The 26,940-nt window shown below is 51.5% G+C and overlaps 11 protein-coding genes across 11 annotated transcripts; 6 read left to right on the top strand and 5 right to left on the bottom strand.

Annotated features, from left to right (window-relative positions):
* The first annotated feature begins 138 nt into the window (after nt 1-138).
* Nucleotides 139-2,680, top strand: ASPVEDRAFT_42805 (dynein family protein). Its single transcript, XM_040812666.1, has 6 exons — nt 139-618; nt 678-839; nt 926-1,296; nt 1,358-1,451; nt 1,502-2,124; nt 2,189-2,680. The coding sequence occupies exons 1-6, from the start codon at nt 462-464 to the stop codon at nt 2,330-2,332; spliced, it is 1,551 nt and encodes a 516-aa protein (XP_040669050.1). The 5' UTR covers nt 139-461; the 3' UTR covers nt 2,333-2,680.
* A 259-nt stretch (nt 2,681-2,939) lies between these two features.
* On the bottom strand, nt 2,940-4,722 carry ASPVEDRAFT_53765 (spermidine synthase; the record flags this gene model as incomplete). The annotated part of the gene is made up of 3 exons (XM_040814834.1): nt 2,940-3,338; nt 3,406-3,712; nt 3,770-4,722. The coding sequence occupies 3 exons, from the start codon at nt 4,720-4,722 to the stop codon at nt 2,940-2,942; spliced, it is 1,659 nt and encodes a 552-aa protein (XP_040669051.1).
* A 364-nt stretch (nt 4,723-5,086) lies between these two features.
* On the top strand, nt 5,087-5,820 carry ASPVEDRAFT_134580 (uncharacterized protein; the record flags this gene model as incomplete). The annotated part of the gene is made up of 2 exons (XM_040807145.1): nt 5,087-5,255; nt 5,372-5,820. The coding sequence occupies 2 exons, from the start codon at nt 5,087-5,089 to the stop codon at nt 5,818-5,820; spliced, it is 618 nt and encodes a 205-aa protein (XP_040669052.1).
* Nucleotides 5,821-6,449: 629 nt separating this feature from the next.
* On the bottom strand, nt 6,450-8,654 carry ASPVEDRAFT_53766 (putative AMP-binding enzyme; the record flags this gene model as incomplete). The annotated part of the gene is made up of 6 exons (XM_040814835.1): nt 6,450-6,568; nt 6,636-6,918; nt 6,986-8,032; nt 8,166-8,286; nt 8,394-8,464; nt 8,526-8,654. The coding sequence occupies 6 exons, from the start codon at nt 8,652-8,654 to the stop codon at nt 6,450-6,452; spliced, it is 1,770 nt and encodes a 589-aa protein (XP_040669053.1).
* A 410-nt stretch (nt 8,655-9,064) lies between these two features.
* Nucleotides 9,065-10,542, bottom strand: ASPVEDRAFT_42809 (SET domain protein). The gene has a single exon (XM_040812667.1). The coding sequence runs from the start codon at nt 10,412-10,414 to the stop codon at nt 9,089-9,091; it is 1,326 nt and encodes a 441-aa protein (XP_040669054.1). The 5' UTR covers nt 10,415-10,542; the 3' UTR covers nt 9,065-9,088.
* Nucleotides 10,543-10,747: 205 nt separating this feature from the next.
* Nucleotides 10,748-12,804, bottom strand: ASPVEDRAFT_84743 (putative GPI anchored protein; the record flags this gene model as incomplete). Its single annotated transcript, XM_040817593.1, has 6 exons — nt 10,748-11,330; nt 11,391-11,455; nt 11,505-11,606; nt 11,669-11,945; nt 11,997-12,296; nt 12,353-12,804. The coding sequence occupies 6 exons, from the start codon at nt 12,802-12,804 to the stop codon at nt 10,748-10,750; spliced, it is 1,779 nt and encodes a 592-aa protein (XP_040669055.1).
* A 995-nt stretch (nt 12,805-13,799) lies between these two features.
* ASPVEDRAFT_42812 (putative iron-sulfur cofactor synthesis protein (Isu1)) lies at nt 13,800-14,535 on the top strand. The gene is made up of 4 exons (XM_040812668.1): nt 13,800-13,891; nt 13,947-14,174; nt 14,234-14,299; nt 14,358-14,535. The coding sequence occupies exons 1-4, from the start codon at nt 13,813-13,815 to the stop codon at nt 14,486-14,488; spliced, it is 504 nt and encodes a 167-aa protein (XP_040669056.1). The 5' UTR covers nt 13,800-13,812; the 3' UTR covers nt 14,489-14,535.
* A 911-nt stretch (nt 14,536-15,446) lies between these two features.
* Nucleotides 15,447-17,680, top strand: ASPVEDRAFT_42815 (uncharacterized protein). The gene is made up of 2 exons (XM_040812669.1): nt 15,447-16,526; nt 16,583-17,680. The coding sequence occupies exons 1-2, from the start codon at nt 15,723-15,725 to the stop codon at nt 17,456-17,458; spliced, it is 1,680 nt and encodes a 559-aa protein (XP_040669057.1). The 5' UTR covers nt 15,447-15,722; the 3' UTR covers nt 17,459-17,680.
* A 229-nt stretch (nt 17,681-17,909) lies between these two features.
* On the top strand, nt 17,910-19,142 carry ASPVEDRAFT_134426 (histidine phosphatase family protein; the record flags this gene model as incomplete). The annotated part of the gene is made up of 4 exons (XM_040807131.1): nt 17,910-18,026; nt 18,112-18,345; nt 18,409-18,651; nt 18,744-19,142. The coding sequence occupies 4 exons, from the start codon at nt 17,910-17,912 to the stop codon at nt 19,140-19,142; spliced, it is 993 nt and encodes a 330-aa protein (XP_040669058.1).
* Nucleotides 19,143-19,368: 226 nt separating this feature from the next.
* ASPVEDRAFT_29822 (mitochondrial 54S ribosomal protein uL22m) lies at nt 19,369-20,511 on the bottom strand (the record flags this gene model as incomplete). Its single annotated transcript, XM_040810278.1, has 2 exons — nt 19,369-20,399; nt 20,463-20,511. 2 exons carry the CDS (start codon nt 20,509-20,511, stop codon nt 19,369-19,371), a joined length of 1,080 nt encoding a protein of 359 aa, XP_040669059.1.
* Nucleotides 20,512-22,086: 1,575 nt separating this feature from the next.
* Nucleotides 22,087-26,084, top strand: ASPVEDRAFT_53769 (U6 snRNP complex subunit PRP24; the record flags this gene model as incomplete). Its single annotated transcript, XM_040814836.1, has 3 exons — nt 22,087-24,666; nt 24,718-24,945; nt 24,999-26,084. 3 exons carry the CDS (start codon nt 22,087-22,089, stop codon nt 26,082-26,084), a joined length of 3,894 nt encoding a protein of 1,297 aa, XP_040669060.1.
* Between the last annotated feature and the right edge of the window lie 856 nt (nt 26,085-26,940).

Below are 26,940 nucleotides of genomic sequence, written 5' to 3' on the forward strand. Positions count from 1 at the left end.
TGCCTTTGGTTTGCAAGTCCGTAGTTAAAGACGAAGTCCCAGTCGAGAGCTTCTGCAGGTCCGATCCGCTGGTATCGCGCATCACGTGATTTGGCTTCCCAAAAGAGATATTTGGGGATGAAGGAGTGTTGTGGATCCAGGAGAGAGAGGACATAGAACAACAACCACACTGTCGCCATGCTGAGCATATTGAATTCAATGTTATGCACTGTGTAACGCTGCGAACCCCAAACCCCGCTAGAATTCTACGTTTACGCCGCCCGGATCTACAAACACCGCAATCTTAGGCCATTCAATCTTCAAACACGTCCCCTGACCTGTTCCGCTTCCGCTTCTCCTCCGACACCCACCACCTTTACACCCTGATCCACGCGTCAAATTTGTTGGGACCGTGAATATATTGTCCAGAAATATTTTGGAATGGTCTGTGCAGACTGAGCGCGGTCAGTGTTGGACAGAGAATGTCTACATCAAGTCAAAACCCGCGGACAAGATCCAGCACAGGAAACAACAGTCGACCGTCCAGCAAAGATGGACCGAAGAAGAACATCTGGTCTTCTATGCTTGATAGCGCTGCGACCGGCAAGCGATTACCTGAGAAGAACCTCCTGATATTAGGTGCGCAAGTCCTTTTGAGCTTCACCACGGGTCGCTGCTAATCCTCCCACGTCTTTTAGGAGGTACACCCGAAAGCCAGAGAGAGTTTTTGGAGGCATATTCCGCAGATACTTCGGATTCTAGCACATCTAATGAGAAACGAAAGGGTAAATTGCCGCCGGTGGCCAATCAGTTTGCCCTGGGATACACGTATTTAGACGTGTTGGATGCGGACCAGGAAGGTAAGTAGGCGGCGGGGTCCCGCCAACTTCGGCCCCCGGCCATTTAGAAATGGTACTGGATGCTGAGACTATTTCTTCTTTACAAGATACGCTGGCACGTGTATCCGCATACCTTCTCTCCGAACCATCGTTATCATTCGCACCCCTCCTTAAACCTCTTTTGACACCTCAGTCCATTCCCGAAACCTCTGTCGTCATCCTACTTGACTGGTCCGATCCGTGGACGTGGGTAAGGCGGCTGAGAGAATGGGTCCGCCTCTTACGCCACGTTCTGATCTCGCTTGATGACGAAACCAAAGTCGTGATGGAAGAGAATATGACACAGTGGAGGGAGCGGAAGAAGGGAATAGATGCCACTTCAACAGGATCGCAAGCAGCTAGCTCTGGAGCCGTTGTTATAGGTCCCGGAGAGTGGGATGAAGGACTAGGCGTACCCCTATGTGTGGTTTGCCAAGGAGTACGTAGTCTTCAAGACCTTGTTGCGGGGAACAACTGCTGATGTTTATGCCTTCGAATAGACCGACAAGATGGAGAAGTTGGAGCGAGAACATGGCTGGCATGAGGAGGAATTTGACTTCATTCACCAGTTCATGAGAACGTTACTAGTAAAACGTACGGTCACTGGGAAAGGCAATTTTGAATCAACCTCTAACTGGCTACAGATGGCGCGTCCCTCATATACACGAAGCCGTTCCAGGCGAATAACCTACACAGCGTACTACACTCCTCCCTCGGCATACATTCCCTCCTCAAGAAGCTATCACTCAAAGCCCAATTTATCGAACGCGACAAGATTTTAATACCTACGAATTGGGATTCATGGGCTAAGATTCGAGTTATCCGAGAAGGATCCAATTTGGAGGGCATATCAACCGCTTGGTCTATCGAAATTCAAGACCCGCCTGAGCCGCTTACCAACGGCAATGACGAAGGCCAGGAGGAGGGTACCGCTGAAGACGACGACGGGACGAGTGCTGTAAAGATATACGAGCAGACCATCAAAGACCCCAAGCGGAGTACCTCCATAGCGTATCCTGGAAGCCAACAAGGCGGGAACAAGATCGAGGTTGATACAACTGATATGCAGGGCTTCCTCACCAAGCAGCTAGAGGTTTTGGAGCAGTTGAAGATTGAGGATGAGAAGGACCGCGCAGCCAAGAAGGCGCCTCAGCTGGAAATGTCTCCATTAGAAGATAACAGTCGGGTCAACGAACATATTGGGCCCGTGCAGTTCAACATGGGTGGTATCCAAGTCGATGCGGATGATATGCTCCAAAAGATAAAGGTAAGCTCTACCAAAGCGATCTTACTGATGGTGGAAGGATGCTAATACCCATCGCCAACTGTAGGACCGAGAAGCCAGTCGAACCCAGCGGAAGGATCCCGTCTCCTCACCAGGAGACGAGAAAGCACACAACCAAGCACTGGCGAACTTCTTTGCAGGCCTAGTTAAGAAACCCGGAGGCAGCCCCCGCGGAAGCCCGTCGGTATAACGCGTTCAAATCGAATCGAACAATTTTCCTGCCATTTCGCTTTCCTATGTTGGATGTACGTCGGACGGAGTTGGACTCAGTTGGCTTGGTTCTGTTTCTCATCTTCATTGCAAGTGGCTCGCTCTCCTGTAACCGGTGCCACACCGTGGAAATGCCAAAGGGATATGGCAGCCCGTACATTTTCACTCGTTCAGTACATACCCCCAGTACGTATCTTTTTCCTTTTGATTATGGTTAGCGTAGATACCTTTTCTAGTACATTTTCATGGGAAGGGGTGACGCCTATGTCATTTAAGACTGCCGCATTTTGTCAGTGATAATCATAATCTTCCAATTCGAAATATTCAGAATAATTCATTGTGCATTGAATATATATGTAATTTTATGAATACGTACGTGATTTTATATATAAATTCGCTTTTATTGCCACTCTACAACACTATCAGCTTTGACGTGAATTTTTATATATATATTGAAGCAGAGGCAAAATCAAGCCCGCTACCCAATCGCCCGCCGATCATACTAATTTATTCACCCCAACATCTTCTCAACCACCACTGTATCTAAGTATACAGATATCAGATATATATTTATATATATCAAGAACTTACCATCCCTCCCAAACTCTATCCGGCAACACAGTCCTCATAATCTTCCAATGCTCCAATGCAGTCCGATCCTGGTACTTATGCAACGCCCCAACGCCCTTATCATACAAAATCCTCTTACCCCCTTGCTCCACGGCCTCGAACCTCGCCGCATCAACCTCATGTCTCGGAACAAGATACCGGGCGCGGAACCGACTGCCCAGGAAATCTGCCGGCACGGGGTCTCGGAACGTCAGCGGGGTCAGCGCGTCCTTGGTGCAGAAGATGACCATATTTGTGAAGTCCATCCCGATGTCGGAGTCGGTTTCTTCGCGGTAGAGGCGGCAGGTTGGGAAGATGGATTTTATAGTTCGGATAGAGAGGCCGGTTGGGTAGGCGCTGATGTCGCCGGCATAGTTCTGTTGGGGGTTGGTTAGTTTTTGCTTTTTTTTTTTCTTTTCTTTTAATCGGGAAGAGAGTGCGTACGATGGCAACGACTCCGTCGTCCTTTAAAAGGGCGTGGAGACCGCTGATGAACTCGTATGTGAAGAGCTCGACGGGCTCAGCGCCGCCAGTGAAGACGTCGTGGACGATGTAGTCATATTGCTTCGGAGAAGCGGATTTCTGGCTCTTCTGGACGAAGGCGCGGGCATCGTCGATGGCGGCAGTGTGGTTGGATGGTAGACCGAAGTATTGTCCTGCGAACTTGTGGACGACAGGGTCAATCTCAACGATTGTGGTGTCAATGCCGTGGCTGATTAGCGCGCCTGGTGTCGTTCCGATTCCGAGACCACTGGATGGAGTAAGCTGGTGTTTTCTTGAACGTTAACCGAGAGAATGGGGGAGTTACATGACAAGGGCGTTGCTGCCGGCGTCTACGCGGGGAGTACCATGGGCAGTCTCAACAAGACGGACAGCCTCGAGCATGGTAAATACTGCGTAAATGGGGTCTTTGACAGCTGGAGGGTTGTAGTTGTGGCGCTTCTTGACCCATTGACCTCCGAGGAGACTGTGATCGCACCTCATAACGCGGAAGCCATCCTCAAGATTGTCCAAAACGGAGACGTAGCCGGTCGTGGAATCCTGACGGTCCAGGAGGGCAAAGCCTTCCTCGACAAGAGCAGAGTTGAGAGATCTCGTTGTATACCCCAATGGCAAGTGCTCGTTGGAAGTGAGAGAGAAGAAAAGAGACGGAATAGCCAAGAGAAGAAGTTTGGATGGTACTGCAGCAGCATACAGGATCGGGACTAGAATCTGAAGACCGGCGCGACTGAGCAAGACAGTCGATCCAATGAACTTGGAGAGAAATGCTTTGACCAGATGCTCGCCAGCAGAATAGACGACGTAGGAGCCGAGCAAGGGAATGTGCTCCGCCACTAGATCACCGTGTCGATTGAGGTCGAGACCGGACTGCACCAGCTTACCAGCGCTGGCCACAGAGAGAAATACTAGAGGATACAAACCAAATATCTCTGTAATGATGGGACCAGCAGGGTTCCCGAGCGCCGAGGTCTGCTGAGTGATGAAGTACTGTAGTACAGGCAGCCAAAAGGCCAACACGGGAACAGCATAGATAGCGTTCCGGCCGGACAGATGATGGACAATGTTCTTCGCAAACCAGCCCGCTACACCTGCGAATCCGACTCCGTAGCCGTGAAATATATGGGACGGGGCCGACCCATATACAGGGGCCAGAGTCAACAGAAAAACGACCGAGTAGAATGCCGCAAGGACCAACAAGGCCGCACCGACCGCCAGCTGCCTGGTCGTATCTTGCTGGTAAATGCTCCTAAACGGGGCCATGACTTTAGTTCAAATTCGATCAAGCTCAAGAGTTTTCCTAACAGTTGTCAGTTCCAAAGTTCATGTCCATTGAAGAGCTGTCAAAGCTATAGTGCCAAGCGGAGACATGAAACAAACAGGAGGGCCTCTTACATGTCCTTTTCAATTAGCAGTTAGTCGACAACCACCATACTAATTGCAGACAAAAGTACAAGTCCAGACTACCGTCTTTTATTCTAGTCTGACTTGCTTCGTTGATGCTGTGACGCGGAGGTGAAAAGCAGCAAATTTGCCGCCCGCTTCCGACTCGACAAAGTTCCCATTTGCATCATCGACACCGACAACCCAAACCCGCTCTGAATCAACCACCACCATCGACACCATTATGCCGTTCTTTCCAATGGGCACTGGCATCCAGAACGACCAGATCTCCATCGGAGAAGATGCCAAAGCCCCATCCCTCGTGATTCCCCGCGCAACCCAGATCAAAAACCGCCGCAAGCGCTATCTAGACCTCCATCCAGAGTATTTCTCTGCAGACCTCGAGCTAGCCGGTCCGCGCGCTCTATCTCACCATCTTCCTGGCTGATCGTGCTTTCAAATACAATGTCTTTTTGATACCGACAGCCAGGCTATCCTATCCGTAGGAGTGAGCTAATACCCCATGCAGACCCGTTACTCTACGATCGCCTGATCCGCCGATTCCAGACCCCCACGGAGCGCGAAGCCGAGGGTCGCGCAAAAGGATTTTCTGGCATCCTACAGGCAGACATGCTCCGGTCCGAGGCGAAAATGGACGCGTTGAATCACCCTGATCCCCACGCGATGTTTACCTATGCTCGTGGTCCGAATGGGGAGATCCTGGCGGAGGACCGCGACGAGATACCTGGAAGCAAGGAAGAGGGGGAGAAGGCGTGGAGATGGGAGATGACGATGAGGTTTCTAAGAGGGGAGGACTCGGACTTTGATTATACGGTTGTGGATGAGAATGAGGAATTGGATGATTTGCAGGAAGAGCAGGAGCGGTATTTCGATGATGAGGAGCCGGAGTGGATGGTTGAGGGTGATGGTGATGTGAGAGCGCGCCTGCAGGGGGAGACTGGGATTCAGGATTTTTGAAGGCTACGGGTCTGATCCTAGGAACCGTCACCGATACCCGGAGTTTGCATGGAGTCTGCGCTCTACGAACAAACTCCCTTGTTGGCTTATCCACACGCTTGTTGGCCTCTGTGATTTTTGGGTCGGGATCGTCTCCCGCTTTACCCTCGCGCCGAACAGGGCCATCTACCATCTCAACCTCTTCCGCATCCCCTGCTGACACAGCTGGTGAATTCAGACCGGCAGCCACGAACAGAGTGCGCAAAAGTGTCCCGGCCGTGGTCCTTTGCTCAGATGATGGAGAAGTATTGAAACGAGGCACCGTTCTCCAATAACCGGAACAGCTTGCTTCAATAGGGATTGCATATACATATACCCAGTTTCTGCACTGCAGACTCAGTTCTATGATGTGTTGAGACTAAATGCTTTGAAAGTCTTGCTAGGCCAACTGTCAATCAGGCGTGTTGAAATACCTGAAATATACCAATAATATCCAATAAAACCAATCTAGGCTATAACATATCGTTATATGCCAAGTGAAGTGTACATGATTTCATGATCGCTCAAGGCTCACAGAGCCACAATGTCGTATATACTCTTAAATATCCGTAGAGAACGAAACTTCCCATCCAACAACCCCAGGACACCGCCTAATGATGCCCTCCCAGAAGCTTCACCGCCGTCTCCCTAAGTTTAAACTTCTGAATCTTCCCACTCGCCGTCTTCGGAAACGCATCCGTCGGCTCAAGGAAGAATATGTACTTCGGCACTGTCCCAGCGTCAGCAACCCCACCCAAGCAAACTCCAGAACATGGGAAAAGAGAGAAAGGACATACCAAGATGTGAACTCAAGTTATCCCTAACAAACTCCCTAATCTCATTTCCCGTAGCAGCCTCGTCCTCCTGATGTGCCTTGGTGATAATAAATGCAGCCACAACCTCCCCGTAGCGCTCATCAGGCACACCGACGACCGAGACGTCTGCAACGCCTGGGAACGTCAGTAGACAGTTCTCGATCTCGAGCGGGTGGATGTTTTCCCCGCCGCGGATGATCAGGTCTTTGATTCGGCCTGTTATGCTGATGTATCCGTCCGGGGAAAGGGTTGCTTCGTCGCCGGTCTAGATTGTTGTTTATTAGTTTTGGCCGTGTGGATAGTAGTGAGTGAATGGAAGGAAACAAACATACATGCATCCAGACTTTTCCATCTTTATCACGGAGCATAACTAGATCCGTTTTGGCCGGGTCGCCCCAGTACTCCTTCATAAGGAGGTATCCAGATACAGCGAGCTCACCGCGAGCATTGATGGGCAAGATATTATTATGATCTGAGGGGTCAACGACCTTAGCCTCGACATGGGGCATGAGGCGGCCGACAGTGTTGATGCGTTTATCGAGGGGATCGTCAGTCGTCGTCATTGCAGAGACGGGGCTTGTCTCTGTCATTCCATAGCAGATGGTTAGCTCTGTGAGGTTGAGCACCTTGTGTAACTTTTTCATGAGCTCGGAGGGGATGCTGCTCCCCGCTGCGATTCCGGTGCGGAGGTGCTGGAACCCTTCGTATGGCATTTCGCCGGATTCAAGGAGACTTAGTTCCTCGAGAAACATTGTGGGGACGCCGTAGAGGGCTGTGCACTTCTCTTCCTGGACAGCTGAGAGGGTTGCGCGAGCGTTGAAGGCCTCGGCTGGGAAGACGATGGCAGAGCCGTGGGTTGCTGTGGCCATGTATCCTAAAACGGAGCCGAAGCAGTGGAAGAGGGGAGGGGGGCAGCAGACGGTGTCGTGTGCTGTTAAGCGCATTCTGTCGCCGATTTGGGCGCCGTTGTTGAGGATGGAGCGGTGCGTAAGACAGGCTGCTTTAGGCATTGCGGTTGTGCCAGAGGTGAATTGGATGTTGACGACTTCTGACGCGGAGAGGTTTTGAGGGGGTAAGGCCTTGCCATCTGCGGTGTTGGAGGATGTGATGGAGGTGTAGGGAGTTAGGCTTTTGAAGTCTGAAGTGTCGATACGGCCGTTGGAGTTCTCCACGAGGATTATGTTCTGTAGTGTTGGGACGAGGGCTGACTCGAGCTTTGACTTTTGGAGATCTTGGACGAGGTGTTTGAGGAGAGGCATATTGCTTCTTGGGTCTCTTCGGGGGAGGTTTGATTCGGAGCTGATGATCATGTGGCTTGTCCCAAGGTGGCTAAGAGCTGCGACTACTTGAGTCGAATTGAAAGATGGGTTAATTGGTACCTTGTTACGTTAGACAAATGCGTAGAGGTGAATCCGGATATCACCTACCAAGATAGCTCCAAGCTTGAATAGAGCATATGTGACCTATAGGGTTCATAAGCATTTACACAACTGATACAGTAGCGCAGCGTACAGTGGCATGTTCCATTGAATTTCCCAGCATAACTGCAACGCGGTCTCCTTTCTGGACCCCAACAGATTCTAACCCTCGCGCAAGTGCATTGCTCCGAGCGTCAAGGTCGAGGTAGGTGGCTCTGTCATTCTGGTGCTTGGAGATGACACTGGTCATTTTAGCTTCGTGCCGTGTGCGTTTTGGCAGAAACACCATATTAAATTAAGGAACGAGTGGAAGGAAACCAACGCTGTTCTGTCCCCATAATTGTCAACGATATTGGCAAAATGCTGTCCTATCGTAGATTCGAAGAGCGGCGGCTATAGACTGCGTCAGCAATATGAACAAGAGACTGCATTGAGAACCGAGCTCGATTTGTACCTCTGTCGGACCACGCGCATAGCTCTGAGTAAGTAGACCGCGCCTAGTTGCTGGAAGAGCTTGCGAGAGTGGTCCAAAGGTGGCTATCCTCGGGAGTCTTCCCCGGAGGATAGCACTGGAGCAAAACATGGCTGAGCGAGACTTGGGAGTTATTGATTGATAGGATGTTCCATGACACTGTATAATCTAGAAATTTTGTTCAATATCTGGTCTCAGAAGGCCGGCAGATGAGCGGTGGCCTCTGCGGCTTCGGCGTGGTCTCGCGTGTCACAAGGAATGTTATACTCCGCAGTTCGGCAGATATTGGCGTCCGATTATGGCAGGCTGAAAACGGCGATAATATTGGGAACACTATAGGGCTTAGTAGTGATTGCATACCCTGTCAATGGACAAGAGCGTGCTGAAAAGGAGAGGAGAGCCAGAGGACTAGAGGTCGATGCAGAGAGAGTGCAAGAGAGATTGCGGGGAATCTCCTCACCTGGTCCGGCTGCCGAAATGCGGGGTCTGTCGCCTCTACAACTACAACTAACTTGATCAACATCACGATCAACATCATTAATGAATTATACTCCGTCCCATTGACTACTCCGCTGCCTACTAACACAGTTTGTCTCTCCACACATGCATTCCCGACGCGCCCAGTAATCGCTCCCATAGTTGATCGTGAGATCCTCAAACGGAGCAATATCGCGTTTTGCCTCCACCGTCATCACCGTCCTCCTCCCGACAGTCCGATAGTTGAATTCCGTCGACGGCCGGCAAGAATGCGCAATATACCGCGTCCAGTTTCCATATTTGCGCGGCGAGACGATCGCAAGAAAGTACTCCGGGTCGGTTTTCGACGCATGCATCAGAGAGTAGATATGATCACCGTCATAATCAGGATGATGGAGCTCTCCGACAAATTGACCCAGGATATCACCCTTCTTGAAGTCCGCTAACGCCCGTACCCCAGTCCCAGTTAAAGGCCGATCAACCAGCTCAACCAGGCTCCCAACCGAGAAATCAAGAACACAGTCGCAGATATCAACAGACCCGCAGAGATCACAATCCCCATCACTTGGTATTCGCGCCGTCGGGTCTTCAACCCTCCCGTCTATCTCCCAATTCCTTGGATCGAAAATCGGTTCATCAATATGAACCTGGGGCATCCCTTCAAACATCGGCCGCCGCACCTTCTTATCCAGAGTTTGCACGACATGATGCGGGTGCTGCTCCCACATCTTCCGAACAGGTCGCAGCTCTGAATGAAGTTCCGGTATGAGCTCCAAAGGGGCGTACTTCAGCAGCTGCCCACGCCAGTCCAGATTGCGGGACCGCGCGAACACTTCTATGCTCCATTGGTTCTCTCGTACTTTCTCTAGGAATTCTGCCCAGATCACGCTGTGGCGGATCTCCCGACAGGCACGCCGGAATCCTTCTGCTACCATGCAGATCGAGAGCATCTTCCAGCCGAATATTGTGACAAACTCTTCAAGACGTCGGATTGTTCCTCTTGGATCAAAATAAAAGTTGGGGTCTGAGCCGTTGTGAGCACTTGTGCCGCGATTTATAAACCATCCAACGACCCTGTCAAGCAGATCGCCACTCTCACGGAACTGCAACCGGTACTGAGCTACAGTTTCAGCAGTGGGATCCAATCTAATGCTACCACGGAGAATGCAGACGTAGTTGATGTCGTAGTATATTGAGGCGAGGATGTCGCTGACTAGGTTCGAGACTTGCTCTTGCATTTGCGGTGGGTATGCTGCGAGATTTCGCTTTTGTTTCTTTTCATATCGTTGACCTTCTAGGCTTTCTCCCACTGATGCATCCTTGCGAGTCCGTTTCTGGCGTAGGGGAACTCCGCCCAAGAGCGTTTTTGTGGACGTGGATCGTAGTTGAGGCATCTGGATCGTGCTGTATACTATATTTGATATAGGAGTTTAACCACCAGAACGTTTGAAATATGCAGAGGATAAGACGTCATTATTAAGTAGTTGATGTCGCTAAGAACTAATAATAGTAGAATGGGAAGATTGAACAATGAATCTTTTATCCTGTTTTGCCATGATTCAGGATGTTTCATTGTCACGGTCTGCGCCCTTTGGCGGTTTCAGATTCTCTCGGATATTAAACTAGAAAAGTTTCAAAGAGATAATTCGGTTTAGATTGTAATAGAGTCCAGTGAAGTATTGCCTAGAGTATAGATCTATAATACCCTCAGGTATATGCCTTTTTCTTCATCCCCATCCACAGAACCCGACAGCAACAGTCATAAGCGCAATAGAGCCCAACAACATCATCCCAGCGCCCTCTCCAGCAACTCTAACAGCCCCATTCCCACCACCAGTATCGCCATCAGCTCCACGTCCTCCCTCAGCCGAATCAGCTTTCCCAGTCTCTTCCGCTCGCTCCTTGGGTTCAAAGCCTACACAAGCAGTTGGAAGATCCCAAGCCTTACTCGCCAAAACCGGCGCCACCCCACGCGAATCGTTAAAGCTCATGAACCGCACATCGTAACTCGCAATCACACCTACATCCAGTTCCACAGAAGGGACGAGGTGTGTTGCATTACCAGAATCAGAATCAGAATCAGACACCACGGGATCGCAATTTTCATTAACACCGGTAGCATGGGAAACATTCAGCGATAGACTCGGCATGCTGACAAAAGCGCCGATTCCGCCGTCGATATTGACGTTTAGGGCGTCCAAGCCTGTGTTTATGCCAAGCAGGATTTGGGGCTGGAACGATATGCCTAGTGACATGGAGGATATGGTTGTTGAGGCCGAGAAGGGAATTTGATCGAATTCTGTGTCCGAGCTAATAAGTTGACGTCGTTAGTTGTGCTCCATTCTGGACATGCAGGTATGAGGTACTTACAAGCCAGTTATTGAAGATTCGTTGAATTCAGGGATTTTGATATGGATTCTCGAGTCGTCAGGGACCTGGAATCGTTAGTAAGCCAAAGGCATACGGGTGATTAGGTAGTTATACTGTTGCGTTGAAGCCATAGGAGAACCCAACATCTCCTTCGAGGTCTGCCGTGATGATGATATTGGGCACAATCTGAGGACCAAAGGTGAGTACTCCTGCTATCTAGATCAAATGATGTCAGTAACCCCCCAATATTAGAGCGTATGATGTGGAATAAAACCTACCTGGAAAGGCACAAGCGGAATAGTAGGAAGCGGGACAGTGAACTCGATCAGAGGTCCCTCAGACTCGAGCTCAAACTCCAGCTCAATCTGCGAAAACATTCGCTTGACCAACAGTTCAACGCTGCTGTTCGTGAAGAACCCGATCGCCTCGTCCACCTCAAAATCCTCATCGTCTTCGGCCGTCGTATTGTGTCCAACGCTGAACTGTCCCTGGGAGAGTTGGATGTCGCCCCGAATGGCGCACGTTTTACATCGTACAACGACTGGGAGATCAGGCCTGTTCAGGTCAGTTCGCATATCCTGGATAGGTGTATGCTCTCATACTTACACGACTTCGTCAGCGAGTGGCGCATCTATCGGGTAGATCTCCAGACCGGTGTGACGCACATTAAAGTCGGCATCTGCTGATGAATTGAGTCCATCAACATCTGAAGGAGCTGCAGGGAATGATTGCGTAGGAGATGGTGCCTCCTCTCTTTTGACTGGCGTGGCTACATGTTTCTGGATCTCTGATGGATGTCTGCGGGCGAAGGACACCCTTGTCGTAGGGAATGCCTCATGCCAGTTCATTGGCACTATGTCGAGGGTACCCATGTGGTGCTCTGGATCTACGTTGAAATTTGTAACTCTGGTGGATCATTAGTTCTGATATACTTCATTGTCAATCGTGCTTGTTGAACACACCGATGCGCAGACCGGTCCCCTTCAAGGTCGCAACCGTCATGGGAAGTGACGACGACAAACTCAGGAATGCTCTTGATTTCGGTATTGAACCTCTCCGCAGCAGCCGCGGACACAAAACTGAAGTGTATATTGGACTCTGTGCAGACGATTCTATTGAATTCGGAGTCCAACTCCTCCAGTGCAAGTATAGGCCATCGTGATTCCACGTCTAGGGTTGTTGAGAAGACCGATTCTTCCTCAACATCATTAGCGGCATAGTCGAAACTTCTCTTTCGCTGAAATAAAGGAGCTGTAGTCTCGGCTCGAGCCTTGAGCTTTGACGACAATGTCGCTGCAGACAAGCGCTTTGGTTCTGGGGGGTGCAGCACTTGATAGCGAGGGTTTAAGCGTGGGCTACTCGCATGGACAAGAACAAAAGACAGGAAAGTGATAAGTGTAATGAAGAGAAACATTTTCGATAGCATTGAGTACCATCAGACGGCCCCCAAGCTCCCTGTAGAGAAGACATGATGACAGTCGGGTCTCCCCCTATTTATCAACGAGACAAGTTTGTGGCACAGTGATGCTGCATATTTTGAATCCTCCAGTTCAACCCTAGCCGTGTCAGCCGCGTGGCTCACTAACTACAGACCACGCCAACTGTGACGGACAACAAGGGCCTTTGCAGTTTGTCCAGTCCTGTTGAGACGGCCGGGGCCGTTCCTGCGGCCCCCATGCAGGGGTACATCCTGCGAACTGCCAACTGAATACGACACAAACAAAGGCGCAAACACGAACTCCCCCAGCCTCGTTCGTTGTGACACCTTGAATTTCCGGGTACATGCGCAGCCACCAAGAGAATGACGGTTGTGAGCTCGCTGCGTAGTCAAGTAGCTGGGACTTCTGTGAAAAGGGAGCAACTGCCAACAAAATTAGTTAATGACAAGAACATCAACGCCAGAAGTCCAGGCCTTTGGGTACTGAACCTGAAAGCCGGGACGGTCCACATTTCTGGGACTTTTGTTGACCAGGCTATCCGGCTGAAACAACGACACCGTATACCAAGGCCCTCTGGCCCCCAGCCCAGCTTGTTACACTGCAGGTTCGACAGAGAGTGTTGATTCATTCTTCGCCCATGATCCATGATCCGTGAATACGAGATGTGAGATTGTTGAGTCAAGAGTTGCCCGCGGACATTCAACCTCGGAGATCGGACTTCGGAGCGCCAAGCGGACAAGCTCGGGAAATTGGAGTGATATCATTGGCCTCCGCCCATTACATCAACCGGCGCCATGCCTGTTCCAGAACAGTCGTCTCACCTGACCTGTTTTCTAAGCAGGCTCGCCACAAATTTAACGCGGATCTGATAAGAACCGACGTCAACTCCTCTGCCTCCATCATATTACATCTCCCCTCACTTGTATTCATCAACTCATCTCCATCACGCTACAAAAATGCAATCCATCAGAACTGCTCTTCGTATGACCAGCGCGATCCGCCCAGGCATCGCCGGTCGCAACATCGTCCCTCCTTCCATGGTCAGAGCCTACCACGAGAAAGATATGTGCCCATGCCCTTTCCCTCGGTTATGTTTTGAAGGCTAACCTCCTCAAACTGATCGATCACTACTCAAATCCCCGCAATGTTGGCGCTCTGAACCGCAAGTCCATTGATGTAGGCACTGGTCTCGTCGGCGCCCCGGCCTGTGGCGACGTTATTCGACTCGACATCCAGGTGGATGAGGCGACTGGAAAAATCACCGAGACCCGTTTCAAGACCTTCGGCTGTGGTTCAGCCATTGCTAGCTCAAGCTATCTTACCACCCTGCTGAAGGGCAAGACCTGTTCGTGTTTCCCGGGCTTTCCGATATGTGCAAGGATTGATGACTGACATGTCGCTTAGTGGACGAAGCTGCCAAGATCTCCAACACAGATATTGCCTCTGAACTCTGCTTACCACCTGTCAAATGTGAGTTTCCTGTGTCAGTCTTTCGATGATACAGTTGGTTGCTAATCGACATTTTCAGTGCACTGCTCCCTCCTGGCCGAAGACGCAGTAACAGCCGCCATCAAGAACTACCGATCGAAGAATGCCACCCCGGCCACAGATCTTTCCGGAACGGCCAAAGAAATCCCCAAGGAGGCCATGCAGGCATAATTTGATAGTTAATTGTTGTTGAGCGGAGTTGTTATTGTTGATATACCTCGTTTAAAAGTCTCGAGCTCCGCTTCTCAATCGTTGGAGCGGGGTACTATATTTTCTTGCGAGATGTACTCTACTAGTCTTTAGTCTTACGGTCGTTTTCTCTTCTACATTATGGCGTTAGTGACTAGATTCCCAATACGATAAAGATGAAAACACTCGACTTTGTGATGACCGATTTGTAGTCAAGACTTAGGCACGGATCCTTTTTGAAAGATTTGGCACCCACCACTTAATTAACCAAGCGCTTGTGTTGGACGCTCGAGCATTTATGCATATCTAGAACAAGCGTTCGATTCTTATCAGATGGAAGCTAAAGACATCGTATGATGTTGCGGGTCGTCAACTCGCCAGGGGCCCAGCTGCTGGGGCAAATCCGGGGACCAGGCATGACTTAGCCCTTTACGCACGGCCTCAAAGTATTCCAGTGCGAAGCGAGCTTCTTTTAAGGTCTGGATGTATTTTGTATTTGCATTTTGATTGGTAGACACACTTCCTGGGGGGATGTGGGAAATCTGGGAAAATCAAGCAACGAGCCGGGCGCCGACCGTTGCGACTTTTAAAATGTTTTGATGGTGAAAACTGATTGACCATACAAATTCGATTCTTTAAAAATCATGGGCGAGACCCCCTGGCCGCTACCAAAAAAGGACAATGATGTCAATGTCCAGTCTCAACGGGTCGACCAGAACTCGATGAAGATCCCAATTACTGTCACGAGTCGCTGCCCTGAGTGAAAACTGCATTATTATGCAAAAACTGCGCTGCCTCCGCACGATTGACTCATAACGAGCCACCGTTGCGACCGCGACATCAGCCACACACCCCGTGCCAGTGGTCGGGGTCCCAATGCGGAATAGCGCTCCGTCGGGGTCCCAAAAAGGGCATGGCGCCATGATGAAGGCTTAGAGGTCTGAGCCTCTAAGGCATCCCCCGGCCCTAGATGTCGAGCTTCGTTCTTTTTATTATTTCCCATCATCACCTCTTCTCCGAGTGAGCGAGTGCTATCTCCGTGCAGTTTCGCATCTCAATTGCCTCCGTCAAAGCGCGGCCATTGTGACTGATATCGACGCTCACTTTTCAAACCTTGAGCATCCGCCCCGCTATCGATTATCAGCCTCAGGCCTACACTTCAATTGCGCCAGACAACCTTCAATATCAAGCTGTGAACCCTGAACTTTTCTGTACCATGTCTGCAGACAATTTGCTCTACCCGATGGACTTCTCCAGCCACCAGGATGAGTGGCTTGAGTTCGACAGCTTGTTCCAGCTCTCTTCGGAGTATCTAGACAGCAATCCCACCTCCGTGGAATCTATATCTCCGCGCGACCTCGACCAGCCGTTCACCGATACCGGCTTCCTGAATTGGGACTCGGACCCTGCTATGTGCTCGCAGGCCATGTTCCCCGAGTTCACCGGCTGCGAAGCCCCAGTGGATGGGCTGGACCCGTCTGCATTGGACTTCCAGTCATTCATCGACCCCAATGCCGTTCTGCAACCAACGTCTCAAGACCAATTTGGCGACGCTGGTTTCGAGAGTGCTTGGCTCCCTGAGGCACAGGACTTTGGGACTCCTTCTTCTTTCCGGTACATGGTTGAGTCGCAGGCAGCCCTGGACAACCGTTGCTTCTCGCAGAAGGAGAAGCGACGGGATGCTTCAATTGCTTTACACTTGCAGCGCTTCCAGGATACACCATCAAATAACCTCCTTTCCTCTCCTAACTGGTCTGAATTGTCCCTCGATGTAACGCAATATGAGCGTTCCTCCACGACTTCGACTACCCCTCCTGTCTCTGACTCGCAAAACTCGTCTTCGCCTGTTTCGGGATCGGAGCCTGGGGCTGGCTCAATGCAAATGGTGTTGGATCTCAACATGAACACAACCACCAATGTGCCAAAGAAGCAGAAGCCGAGGTCAAGAGCCCAGAGGGAGAACTACATCAAGGCTAGGAAGTATGGGGTCTGCGAGAAACATCGCAAGCAGCACAAGAGGGTAAGCCGCTGTCCACATTGCAGCCAAGTGGCAATTTATTAACGAACATGAAACAGTGTAACTGCCTCGAGAAGGCAGCAGCAGCAGCGGCAACAACTTCTCAGCTAAATGTTAATGCTTCACGTGCCGACGCCAGCACGCTAGCTCACTTGCGCACGAACCATGAGAGACTCCTGTCGACCAAGTCGTCGCTACAACGCTCTGTTTATAGCCCGACAGGCTGTACGAATGTCGATCCACAAAGACTACTGACGCGACCTACACGGGTACCGCTTCCGGATCTGTCTCCTACGCAACCGCTGGTACCAGCGGGCGGCCGCGACCAGGTCACGGTGAGACAGCCGGTAGATATGCGCAAGCCGAATGTATCGCGCACGCTACCAGTACAACCATGCGTTTCGCCTACAAGCCACAACAGAGGCACCGGTGTCCACGAGCAAGTTACACAGAGACAAACGGTAGATATGCGCAGTTCGCGCACGCTACCGGTGCAGCCATATGTTTCCCCGACAGGCTACAATAGTGCAGCCGCACAGAACACGCATCTGCTTGTTACAACAAGTGGAGGCCTGCCGAATATGCCAGATCGCTTTAGAGACAAGCGCAACCAATCTATGCAACAATCCACCAGATCACAGTCCACCAGACTAAGATCCAGCGATCAACAAGTTCGCCGGACAATACACGATTCAGTGGACAGACTACCAGTTGGCAGTCGCGGCTTATTGAATGTGCCGAGATCTGGAGTTGCAAACTATCCTCTCCTAGAATGTGCAAGCACAATTGTTCGCAGGGTCGCGGGCAGCTTGTTCTCCTGGAGAGATTCATCAGCTGCTTCATCGGTAGCTGCCCCAGCCTCTTTCCTTGGTCGTCTTGCAGTGTTCTCTTCCAGGCTTTATATGCAATATAGGAAGGGAATGGGGTTCTATTGAACCTCCGCCCCGTGGGCGATAAAATTGATCGAATTGCGGTTTTTTTATGTATTGGTTGGGTCGTTATGCTCTAGGTTGTGAGGTCTTAGCGAAGTTTCATATACCTGTTTGGTATTGTTCGTTCATACATTTTTATCGAGCATATTTCTAGAGACTCGAGTCCACTAATAGATTCTGTGGAATTCATGACTATTTCTACTGTCCTTATATTTTCAATTCTCCCCAATCGTAATTTTTACAAAAGCTTCTACCTTGTAAAGTCCGTGGTGAAAGTCGGCCACGCCCGCTAAGCAAAGCGCCGCGATCTCCCGGACAAAGTCCACTTCTCCAGCTAGTCTACTGAGATTCTGGACCCCTGGAACATCAGACGGCATTCTAGGCTTCAATTTATACCTCCGTTACTGCCCAAGTCAACTCCCCGCACACACCAGGCACTCCCCGCTCCCACAACATGGCAAACCCAAACCCAACCACAGACCAGCCTTCCAGCTTCCACTTCCACTTCTCAACGGTCCCCGGTATATTCCTCCAGAGCGATCCCACCACCAACCCTGACACATTCGACTATGTAAGTCGCCCACGGCCCCTTATCAATACCGTACCGGGATAGAGAGGGAACACAATAATCTAACCTGGGGGAAAACGCCTTGCAGGTATCCTCCAACTTCGGCCTCATTGACCGCACTTACCCCTCCGACCCCGCAAACGAAACCGACCACGAAACAGCATCAAAAACAAAAACACAATGGCAGCGCCTAGAATCATACATATCCGAGCTGAACCGTGCTTCACCGAGCGAAATAACATACAAACTCCTCATCCTGGGCCGCCACGGGCAGGGCGTACATAATGTGGCGGAGTCGCGATACGGCACTGCGATGTGGGATGTACGTCGCGGTTCTACCTTTTAATTGAACCTCGTACTAATGCATAATGTGGCTATCGCACAGTGCCGTTACTCCCTCCTAAATGGCGACGAACACGGCAGCTGGTTCGACGCCCAGCTCACAGAACTCGGAATCGAACAAGCGCGCACAGCAAACGGGGCATGGAAGACACAGATCGCGAACGGGATTCCACCGCCGCAGTCTTACTACGTGAGTCCGCTGATGCGGTGCTGCGAAACCGCGAGGGTTACCTTCGATGGGACCAAGTTACCAGGGACGGAGCCGTTCCGGCCTCTTGTTAAAGAGGTATGACTGTCACTTGTCATTCTTCATGCCGTTGTTTTACAGGAATTGGAATGGAATAGAATGCCTAGCTAACATTGAAACTGAACATCTAGCTCCTCCGCGAGACTCTCGGGCTACACACCTGCGACGCGCGCTCTCCCAAGTCTGCCATTCAGGCTGCTTACCCGTATTATATATTCGAGCCGGCGTTCAGTGAGGAAGACCCGTTGCACAAGGCTGATTTGCGGGAGAGTGATTCTGCGCGGGATGCGCGGTTCTATGAGCTGCTGGGCGATATCTTCGCGCACGACGGTAATAGCGTGTTATCGCTGACGGCGCATTCCGGTGCGATCGCGAGTGTTTTGAGTGTTGTCGGGCATAGGAAGTTTACATTGGAGACTGGAGGTGTAATCCCAGTGCTTGTCAAGGCGGAGAGGAGGGCTGGCGAAGCGCCGGCGAGAGAAGTTGAGCCTTGGTTTCCGAGGCCGGAGTGTCCAGGCGAGGCATGTTAGATGTTAGAGTTAGAGACGCATTTGGTTATGTAGTTTATATTTCGTAGTGTACATAGGTGAGCTCTGGACAATTGTGTGGGGGTAAAATGCCAGTGAAAAAGAAAAAGATGCTGATCCGGCCCAGGCGGAGTGCTCCCAAAGATGTAAATAATACAAAACGCCAGAGGAATACTAGTATAGTATAACTTGAACCATGGCTCGAATGAACAGACAAACACGGCGGAAATCACCAGCTGTAGTACTGGTTCTGCTGCGTGATCGGACGGTCAGGCAGCTGTGTCCAGAGCCTAGCCTTGCGCTTGCGCAGTTCCCTGGCCTCGCGGTCCTCCCATTCACGGATTCGTGTCTTTTCCTCCTTCAACACAACCGATAGAGACGTGTATGGTGGGCGGAGCATGTTGATCTGTCCCCTGGCCCGGTGGTCGTAGTCGATACCGTACGGTCCGCGGTTCACCCACGCCTGGGAGATGTAGATGGACGTAGGGTCGTTAATTACCTTGCGCTCGCCGTCTTTGAGGGTTATCTTAATGGGCTTCAATGGCTGTGCTTCCTCGCCAGCCTGAACAGCGCCTAGCCCCATACCCGAGCGGACGACGGCAACGTTCTTCGCATGCTTAAGGTGCTCCAGGACATCCTTTGCAGCCTTCTTCTTGCTGAACTGCATCTGAAGAATGGCCTCGTCGATATTCTTTCCAGCAATCTGGCGAGCCAGCGGGCCCAATTTCTTGATCGAGGTCTTGAACCAATGTGACTTGGACAGCGACTCACGCTCCGTACGCATGATCTGTTCCGTCTTCGAAAGACGGCCGCGGCCGCGTAGCTCGCGGACAACCATCTTACGCTCCCACCGAATACGCGCCTTCGGGCGCGGATCCAGCACTGCCTGCATGTTCGCTCTGTTCCTTGCCTCTACTGATGCCTGCGGCTCAGCCTCCTCTCCCTCCGCAGCTGGGCCTTCCCGCTTGCGTCCAGCTGGCGTTCGGCCAGAGGCCATCAGCTTGGGAGTAGCTTCATCCTCGGCAAAAATCGAATCGGCGCTCAGGCTACCTTCTCGCTTGAGGGGGGCAGCCTGTCTGCGGACGGTAGGTTTCGCGGCATCGGACTTTCCGCCAAAGATGAAGTTCTTGATTGAGGATAAAGCAGAGGGTTTCGAATTTGTCTCCGGCTTGTTATTGGGGGTGTCGTTGTTCTCTTCGGCTCGACGGATTGGTGTGTATGTGAGGGTGCGGCGAGGGACGTAGGTGATGCCGGTCCGGGCTGAAGGGTGTGTTAAAGACCAATTCGGGTGGAAATCAGGTCAGAATACTTGAGAAGACTTACCTGACCGTATTATTTGCCCGTAGGGATGTAGAGCGCCCATCGTAGCCATGGGGGGACAAGCAACTGGACGACCGGCTGCAGTCTGCTACAGGATCAACAGGAAAAAAGTTGAGTGTTGGCGGTGCACATTTGGCATTACTGGTCTGCCGTAGCTTTTCGTTCCTGCCTGAGGCATGAAAACCGTCAACACCAAATGGAATCCTCGTTCCAATCAACTTTTGCTTTCTTTTATCTTTAATATCTTGACTCCCGAATATTGTCTCTTCTAATAACCCACCGGGCGGGTCCCAGCGTTTGGTCTGGAGAAGCGCCCAAAGCACCTCGTATATGTTTCCCTCGCTTAGATTACCTCATGGGCTCATCCAGCTGCGAGACACGTCAACCCGATTGGGAATTATGCTTTCGCGATGCTTAAGCTCTGCCCACACTTATGATACAATATACGGCTTGCACGATACGATAGGGCGAACGCCCGGGAGAACTGCTCGGGAGAACTACTCGAGTCGGTAGCTAATTGCCTGAAATCCTAGGCAGGGCTCCATCGGTGTACGGGGTTGTGGACCAGATATGGCAGTGCAGAGCACGATACTCCGTCACGGTGGCAGGGCTTGCGAGACTCAGTCTGTGCGCTTGTCTTCGGTTTTTGCTCTCGCAGGGCCCAGAGCTCAGCGCTAGTGTAGGCTGCAGAAAGCAGTAATTATTATCGATGTTGCTGCTCCGGCGCAGAGATATGACGTAGCGAAGCAGAATTTGCAGCAAGAACTCCGTAATTGAGGACGCATCGTCAGATCCTCGGCTGGCGCATCAAGAGATACGAAGCGACAGCCTGAAACTGCAAGGACGAGCACTCCAGAGTTGGAAACGTGTTGTGGCCACCGAACGGGAAACACGCCAGACTATCATCCTCATCTCGAGTCGTGGTCCGTTTCCTGTGCCGAGCTCTCTCTTTCGTCTCTCGTCCATCTCCACCAGCGTCGTCGATCCACTGGTTCAGGTTCTCTCATCCTTCGTCGGCCCTTCGAACTTCTCTCGTCTTTTCACTCTCCCTCCAGCACTCTCTGTACGTCGCTGCCCTTCCCACGCGACTTCCCACCCGCTGTCCGCTGACTGCCCTGCTCTCCTAGGACTGCTCTCTGCTGTCGCTAGAGCGCGTTCTCTAGCTTGTTTGCTGGCCCCTCCCTGTCTCGACTCGCCGTCTGGATCGTCGTGCCTCCGGTGCTTCACCTTTCTTCCGCACGAGCCATCCCGTCGAGCTCTCCCGATCCTGCATCAGCCAAGGAAAGGAGAGAAGCATAGCTTGTGAGACTCTCTATCCGGAGCTATTTTCTCTTCTTTTCTCCCCGCTATTTTGTCATCGCCTTTCTTCTCGCGCATCCTGCTCGTGGCCTGAGAACTTCCCCGTTCAAGCAAAGAGAGACAACGCCCACCGGTCGTGGAGCTGGACAGTCTGGAACTGGGGCAGGAATGGACTCGTTGATGAGGAAACTGTGGACTGTTCTTTGAAGAATCTATTTCTTTTCTTCCCTTGTTTTTTACATCCTCCCTTACGTCAGCACCTTGCTGCCAACTCTTTGCGCCCTTCCTTAGCGTGGTCCATTGCTATCTTCGATAAAAAACCGATTCGATGATGGACATCAATTCTCTCCTTTCGCCCCAGGATGCGAACTCAAATTCCGGGCGCCCAACGCCTGCCACGAGCTCTTCTGGCAATCCCTCCTCCGCTCCTGCGCCCGGGCCAGCTCACAAGCCTCTACGAAAGAGTCGCACCGCTGCGAACCGACCCCCTATGGCATCGTCGCCACTCGCGCAACAAGTCTACGCTCCTCCAACCCGCGTACCTGAACCCTCGCCGCCTTCGTCGATGAGTCCTGCTGTTGGGCCTAGTGTGGGAGGAGGTGGAAGCGGAGGAGGGACACCACCAGCTGCCGACCTGCAGAACTCGCGGCAACCATCAACCCCGGGCATGGACACTCTGGCTGACCTCGCATCTATGCAACATCACCAACCACCGCGGCCGAATGCCGCCATCCTACGACCCGAATCATACGAGAGTCAGCTCTCACCGTCAACAATGTTTCCGAATGTTAATCAGATTTCCCACAACACCCCCACTCCACGCTCGTCCTTCGATATTGCCATGTCAGACGGCCCAAGAGAGAGCGCCCGGAGAAACTATGCCGCCTCATCCCTCCTCCCCGACGCTCGACGGATGGCGACCGAATTATTTGCCCGTATTCACGTAAACCCACAGTCTTACGAGGCACATGTGAACTTTATCCGTTTACTACACGATGGTTTTGTGAATCACGTCTACCCACCGAATAACCCAGAGATTCATGGCGAGCCCCGAGATTACGATTTACTCAAGGACATGAGAACTGCCCGCGAGGAGATGGACAAGCTTTTTGCTATGGGCGAGGATCTTTGGGCGGAGTGGATTCAAGATGAGAGTATGCTGGCTTCTTCGGTGAACGAACGCATCGACGTGATGAACCTCTGCCAAAGATCGATTGAAGAAGAATATGGTAGCACCAAACTCTGGACTATATATGGCGAGTGGGTGCTATACTTATACAACGCTGCACACGGTGATTCGAATCAAAGCCGCTGGTCGGAGCAAGATAAGCTGGTAGGCCGAGAAGTCTTTACCTGGCAAAGTGTCCTCGACACATGGCAAAGGGGTGCTGAAGCAACGAGGTGGAGAATTCATGACAGTAATACCGTATGGGATCGACTGTTAGAATTCCAGGTCCGCGACCTGTCTCGCAACCCGTCCCAGGACAAAATTGCGCGAGTACGAGAATTGTTTGACATCCGATTGCAGACGCCTCATGCCACATGGGATCAGACATTCCAGGCGTTCTCCAGTTTTATCTCCACCTACTACAACACAAGCTATGAAAATATTATGTCGGAGACGGTAACACAATATGCCACTCCAATCAAGGAACAGTATGCGGCTCGCGAGGAGTTTGAGATTCGACTTCGCAACGCGACCGACTCTGGCGACCGTGATCAGGAGTGGATGGCATTTTCCGAGTACATCGAATGGGAACTCCAAGGTACCCGACGAAGACGCAGCTCAAATTTCGAACTTATCAACGCGATCTACCAACGTGCAGTTTTGCGGTTCCAAACCGATGCGACTATGTGGGAGGATTACATTATGTTCCTCATCGATGAATCAATGCATGGTAATGTGCATACAACAACAATTTCTGCGCTTGACCGAGCAACTCGACATTGCCCCGGGTCCGGTACTTTGTGGTCGCAGTATTTGCTTAGCTCCGAACGAGAAGGACAATCGTTTACAAAGATCGCAGATATAAAGCACAAGGCAACAAGTACAGGTTTGCTCGATGTTGGAGGCATGGAAGAGGTGCTGAAGGTCCACACGGCGTGGTGCAGCTACCTCCGCCGGCGTGCTTTCTTGTCCGAGGCCACTGACGAAGATTTGGACGTAGCTGAAGTGGGAATCCGCTCGGCGATTGAAAGCGTCCAAGAGCTTGGAGAAAAGAAATATGGTCGCTCTTATGAAGGTGACCCGCTCTTCCGTCTCGAGCGTATCTACATCCGTTACCTGAGTGAAAGTGGCAGCTGGGATAGTGCACGAGAAACCTTCAAGGGCCTCGTTGGACGCCGTGGCAACAGCTACGAATTCTGGCTGACATACTATCACTGGGAGCTGGTTTCTTGGAGCAAATTTGTCCAGGGTGAAGCAACGGTTGATGCCGCGCGTCGGACCCCCAATCCCAGCTTTGCCACAGCTGTGCTGAAGCAAGCCATCAAGCGGACAGATCTTGACTGGCCGGAAAAGATCATGCAAACTTATGTCGCGCACTGCGAAGACTACGAAGACTCGGAGGAACTACAACTCGCCGTTCTGGAAACCCGGAAGGCTATGAGGGCCATCGCCACCCGCCGGGAGCGGGAGGCTCGAGAAGCTGCCGCGTTACAGGCTCAGCAGGCTGCTGAAGCAGCAGCAGTCCAACCGACATTAGAGGCTTCGCAAGCGGAGAAGAGGAAGCGTGAGGATGAATCGGCTGTGAATGGTCTCCCTGCCAAGAAAGCACGAGCAGAGACAACACCAGATGTTGAAGCAGAACCGGTAGCACTCCGACGTGATCGTGAGAATTCTACGGTTGTCGTCAAGAACTTGCCTCAGAATATCTCAGAGCACAAAGTGCGACAGTTCTTCCGTGATGTAAGAGGACCCTCCCCTACTGAATGAATGCATTTTGACTAACTTGGATAGTGTGGTACGATCAACGGTGTTAAGATGCTTCCCGGAGAAGATGGTAGCACCGAAGTAGCCATGATCGAATTTAATTCGCGAGAAGATGCCGAGGCTGCGCAGACTCGCGATCAGAAGACCCTTGATGGCAACACCATTCAAGTTTCTTTTGGTTCTGAGACGACCTTGTTTGTTACCAACTTCCCGCCGACGGCCGACGAGAAGTACATTCGAGACATATTCAGCAAGGTATGTAACACCGGACTCCTTTTTATTTTACTCCCAATTAACGTTTTCAATAGTATGGTGAAATCATCGACATACGGTTCCCATCTCTCAAATACAACACACATCGACGGTTCTGTTACCTACAGTTCAAACATTCCGTGGCCGCCCACAACGCCACAGAATTGGACGGGTCAACCGTGGGCAATGGTCTCCGCCTCGTGGTTAAAATCTCGGATCCTTCACGCAAACAAGATCGCCATGGTCCGATGCACGAAGGGCGAGAGATTCATGTGTCCAACATCGATTGGAAGGCCAATGAGAATGATCTCAAAGAACTATTTTCCAAATTCGGCAGCGTAGAGTTGGCTCGCATGCCTAGAAAGGTTGATGGGGGCAGCAAGGGGTTCGGTTATGTTGTATTCAGCTCGAAGGAAGAAGCAACAGCAGCGCTCGCCATGAACGACGTCGAGTTCCGATCCCGACTGCTTCACGTTAAGCTGTCCGCTCCTATTGGGGCCAAACGCACGGCTACCACTGTTGTCTCTCGGGTGGCTGGGTCACAGTCTCCTACGCCGGAGACCAATGGTACAGCACTACCGGAATTAGAAGAGCCCACGGGTGAGCGAAGAGACCGTACGCTCGGCTTGATGAACGTCCCCGATACAGTGAATGATGCCCGGATTCGGGCACTCATCGAACCATATGGCAAACTGGTCAAAATTGTATTGCGGCCGGACCATCAAGGAGCGATTGTTGAATTTGCCGATGTCAGCCATGCGGGTAAAGCGGCACTTGAACTTGAGGGGCAGGAGATCTCGACAGGCCGAAAACTACATATTGGAACGGTGGGCGACATGCTGAAGCAGTCTGCGGAGAAGAAGCAACGGTATGCCCAGGGTGTGAAGCCAAAGGAGAAATCCAAAGCCACATTCCTTGCGCCGACGGCGCCCATCAAGCGACCGCCGCAGCCGGGAGGGCGAAGTGGGAAACGCGGGCATCTGGGGGTGAAGCGCGGAACGGCCCAGCAAACGAGTACCACGACCACAACGACGACGACAGCAACGACTGCGACGAACGCCTCGGGCGAGGAAAACAAGGGCCAGAAGAGCAATGACGACTTCCGCGCGATGATCCAGCGGAGTCAAGGGGAATCATCATAACGAGGGCGCTAGGTTGCGTAACGGCTGCATGACGGATCTCTTTACCCATTTAATTCTCTCTATCTCTGATGACGGGCGCATATTATTTTCCGTTTTGTATTCTATTCCCCAAGCCACCCGCCTTGATGCCATGTCTCGTCGACAACGACGGCACAGTGTAGACTACTAGTTCTGTTTGCATGCTTGCATTTGTTCACTTCTTTGACGTTCATGAAGGGCTGAGACACGGCGGGCTCATGTTTCTACATTTTACAGGGACTTAGACGAATCTACTCGTTTTCTGACAGCTGTTTTCTTTTTCTTGTACTTTGAGTAGTGACTTGGATAGATGATGACGTCAGCGACGCTTGCAGCTTGGAGGTGAAGCTATCCTGAGAAACAAACTTGAAACAACCTCCATGCCTATAGCGGGGAAATTAATACCCAAAGCCCCACCGGCCTAGACAGTGACAGGCCGACCATATCCTCTCCATAATCGAGACAAGTTGCGCCGTTTCCTGTCATCGCAAGCCTCGTGTGATCACCAGCGGCAGCAGCGGCTATTGGCTGGGCAAGTCGAGCGAAGGAGGCAAAGCAGGATTGATGATTATTGGCGGCATGAGACTGGCTTCAAGGCCAGATGAGGAGATAGGAAGCTTGAATAGCCCGAAGCTGCAGTGGTGGTACAAATTCCCTCTGCAATATTGATGCGATCAGGTGCAAGCCACGGTGTCTGTGCTGCTGCGACCTTCCAGTTATCCCGCCCGCTCCTCTTGCTCCTCCATCTCCCATTTCCTTTCCTGACCTCGCAACCCTCCCTTCCATCCCGGTGAACTCTCTGTTCTGGCGGTCTGTGCTCTCGGTTTCTTGTTATATT

Source organism: Aspergillus versicolor (genome assembly GCF_001890125.1).
Source record: "Aspergillus versicolor CBS 583.65 unplaced genomic scaffold ASPVEscaffold_6, whole genome shotgun sequence".
Lineage (NCBI taxonomy): Eukaryota > Fungi > Ascomycota > Eurotiomycetes > Eurotiales > Aspergillaceae > Aspergillus > Aspergillus versicolor.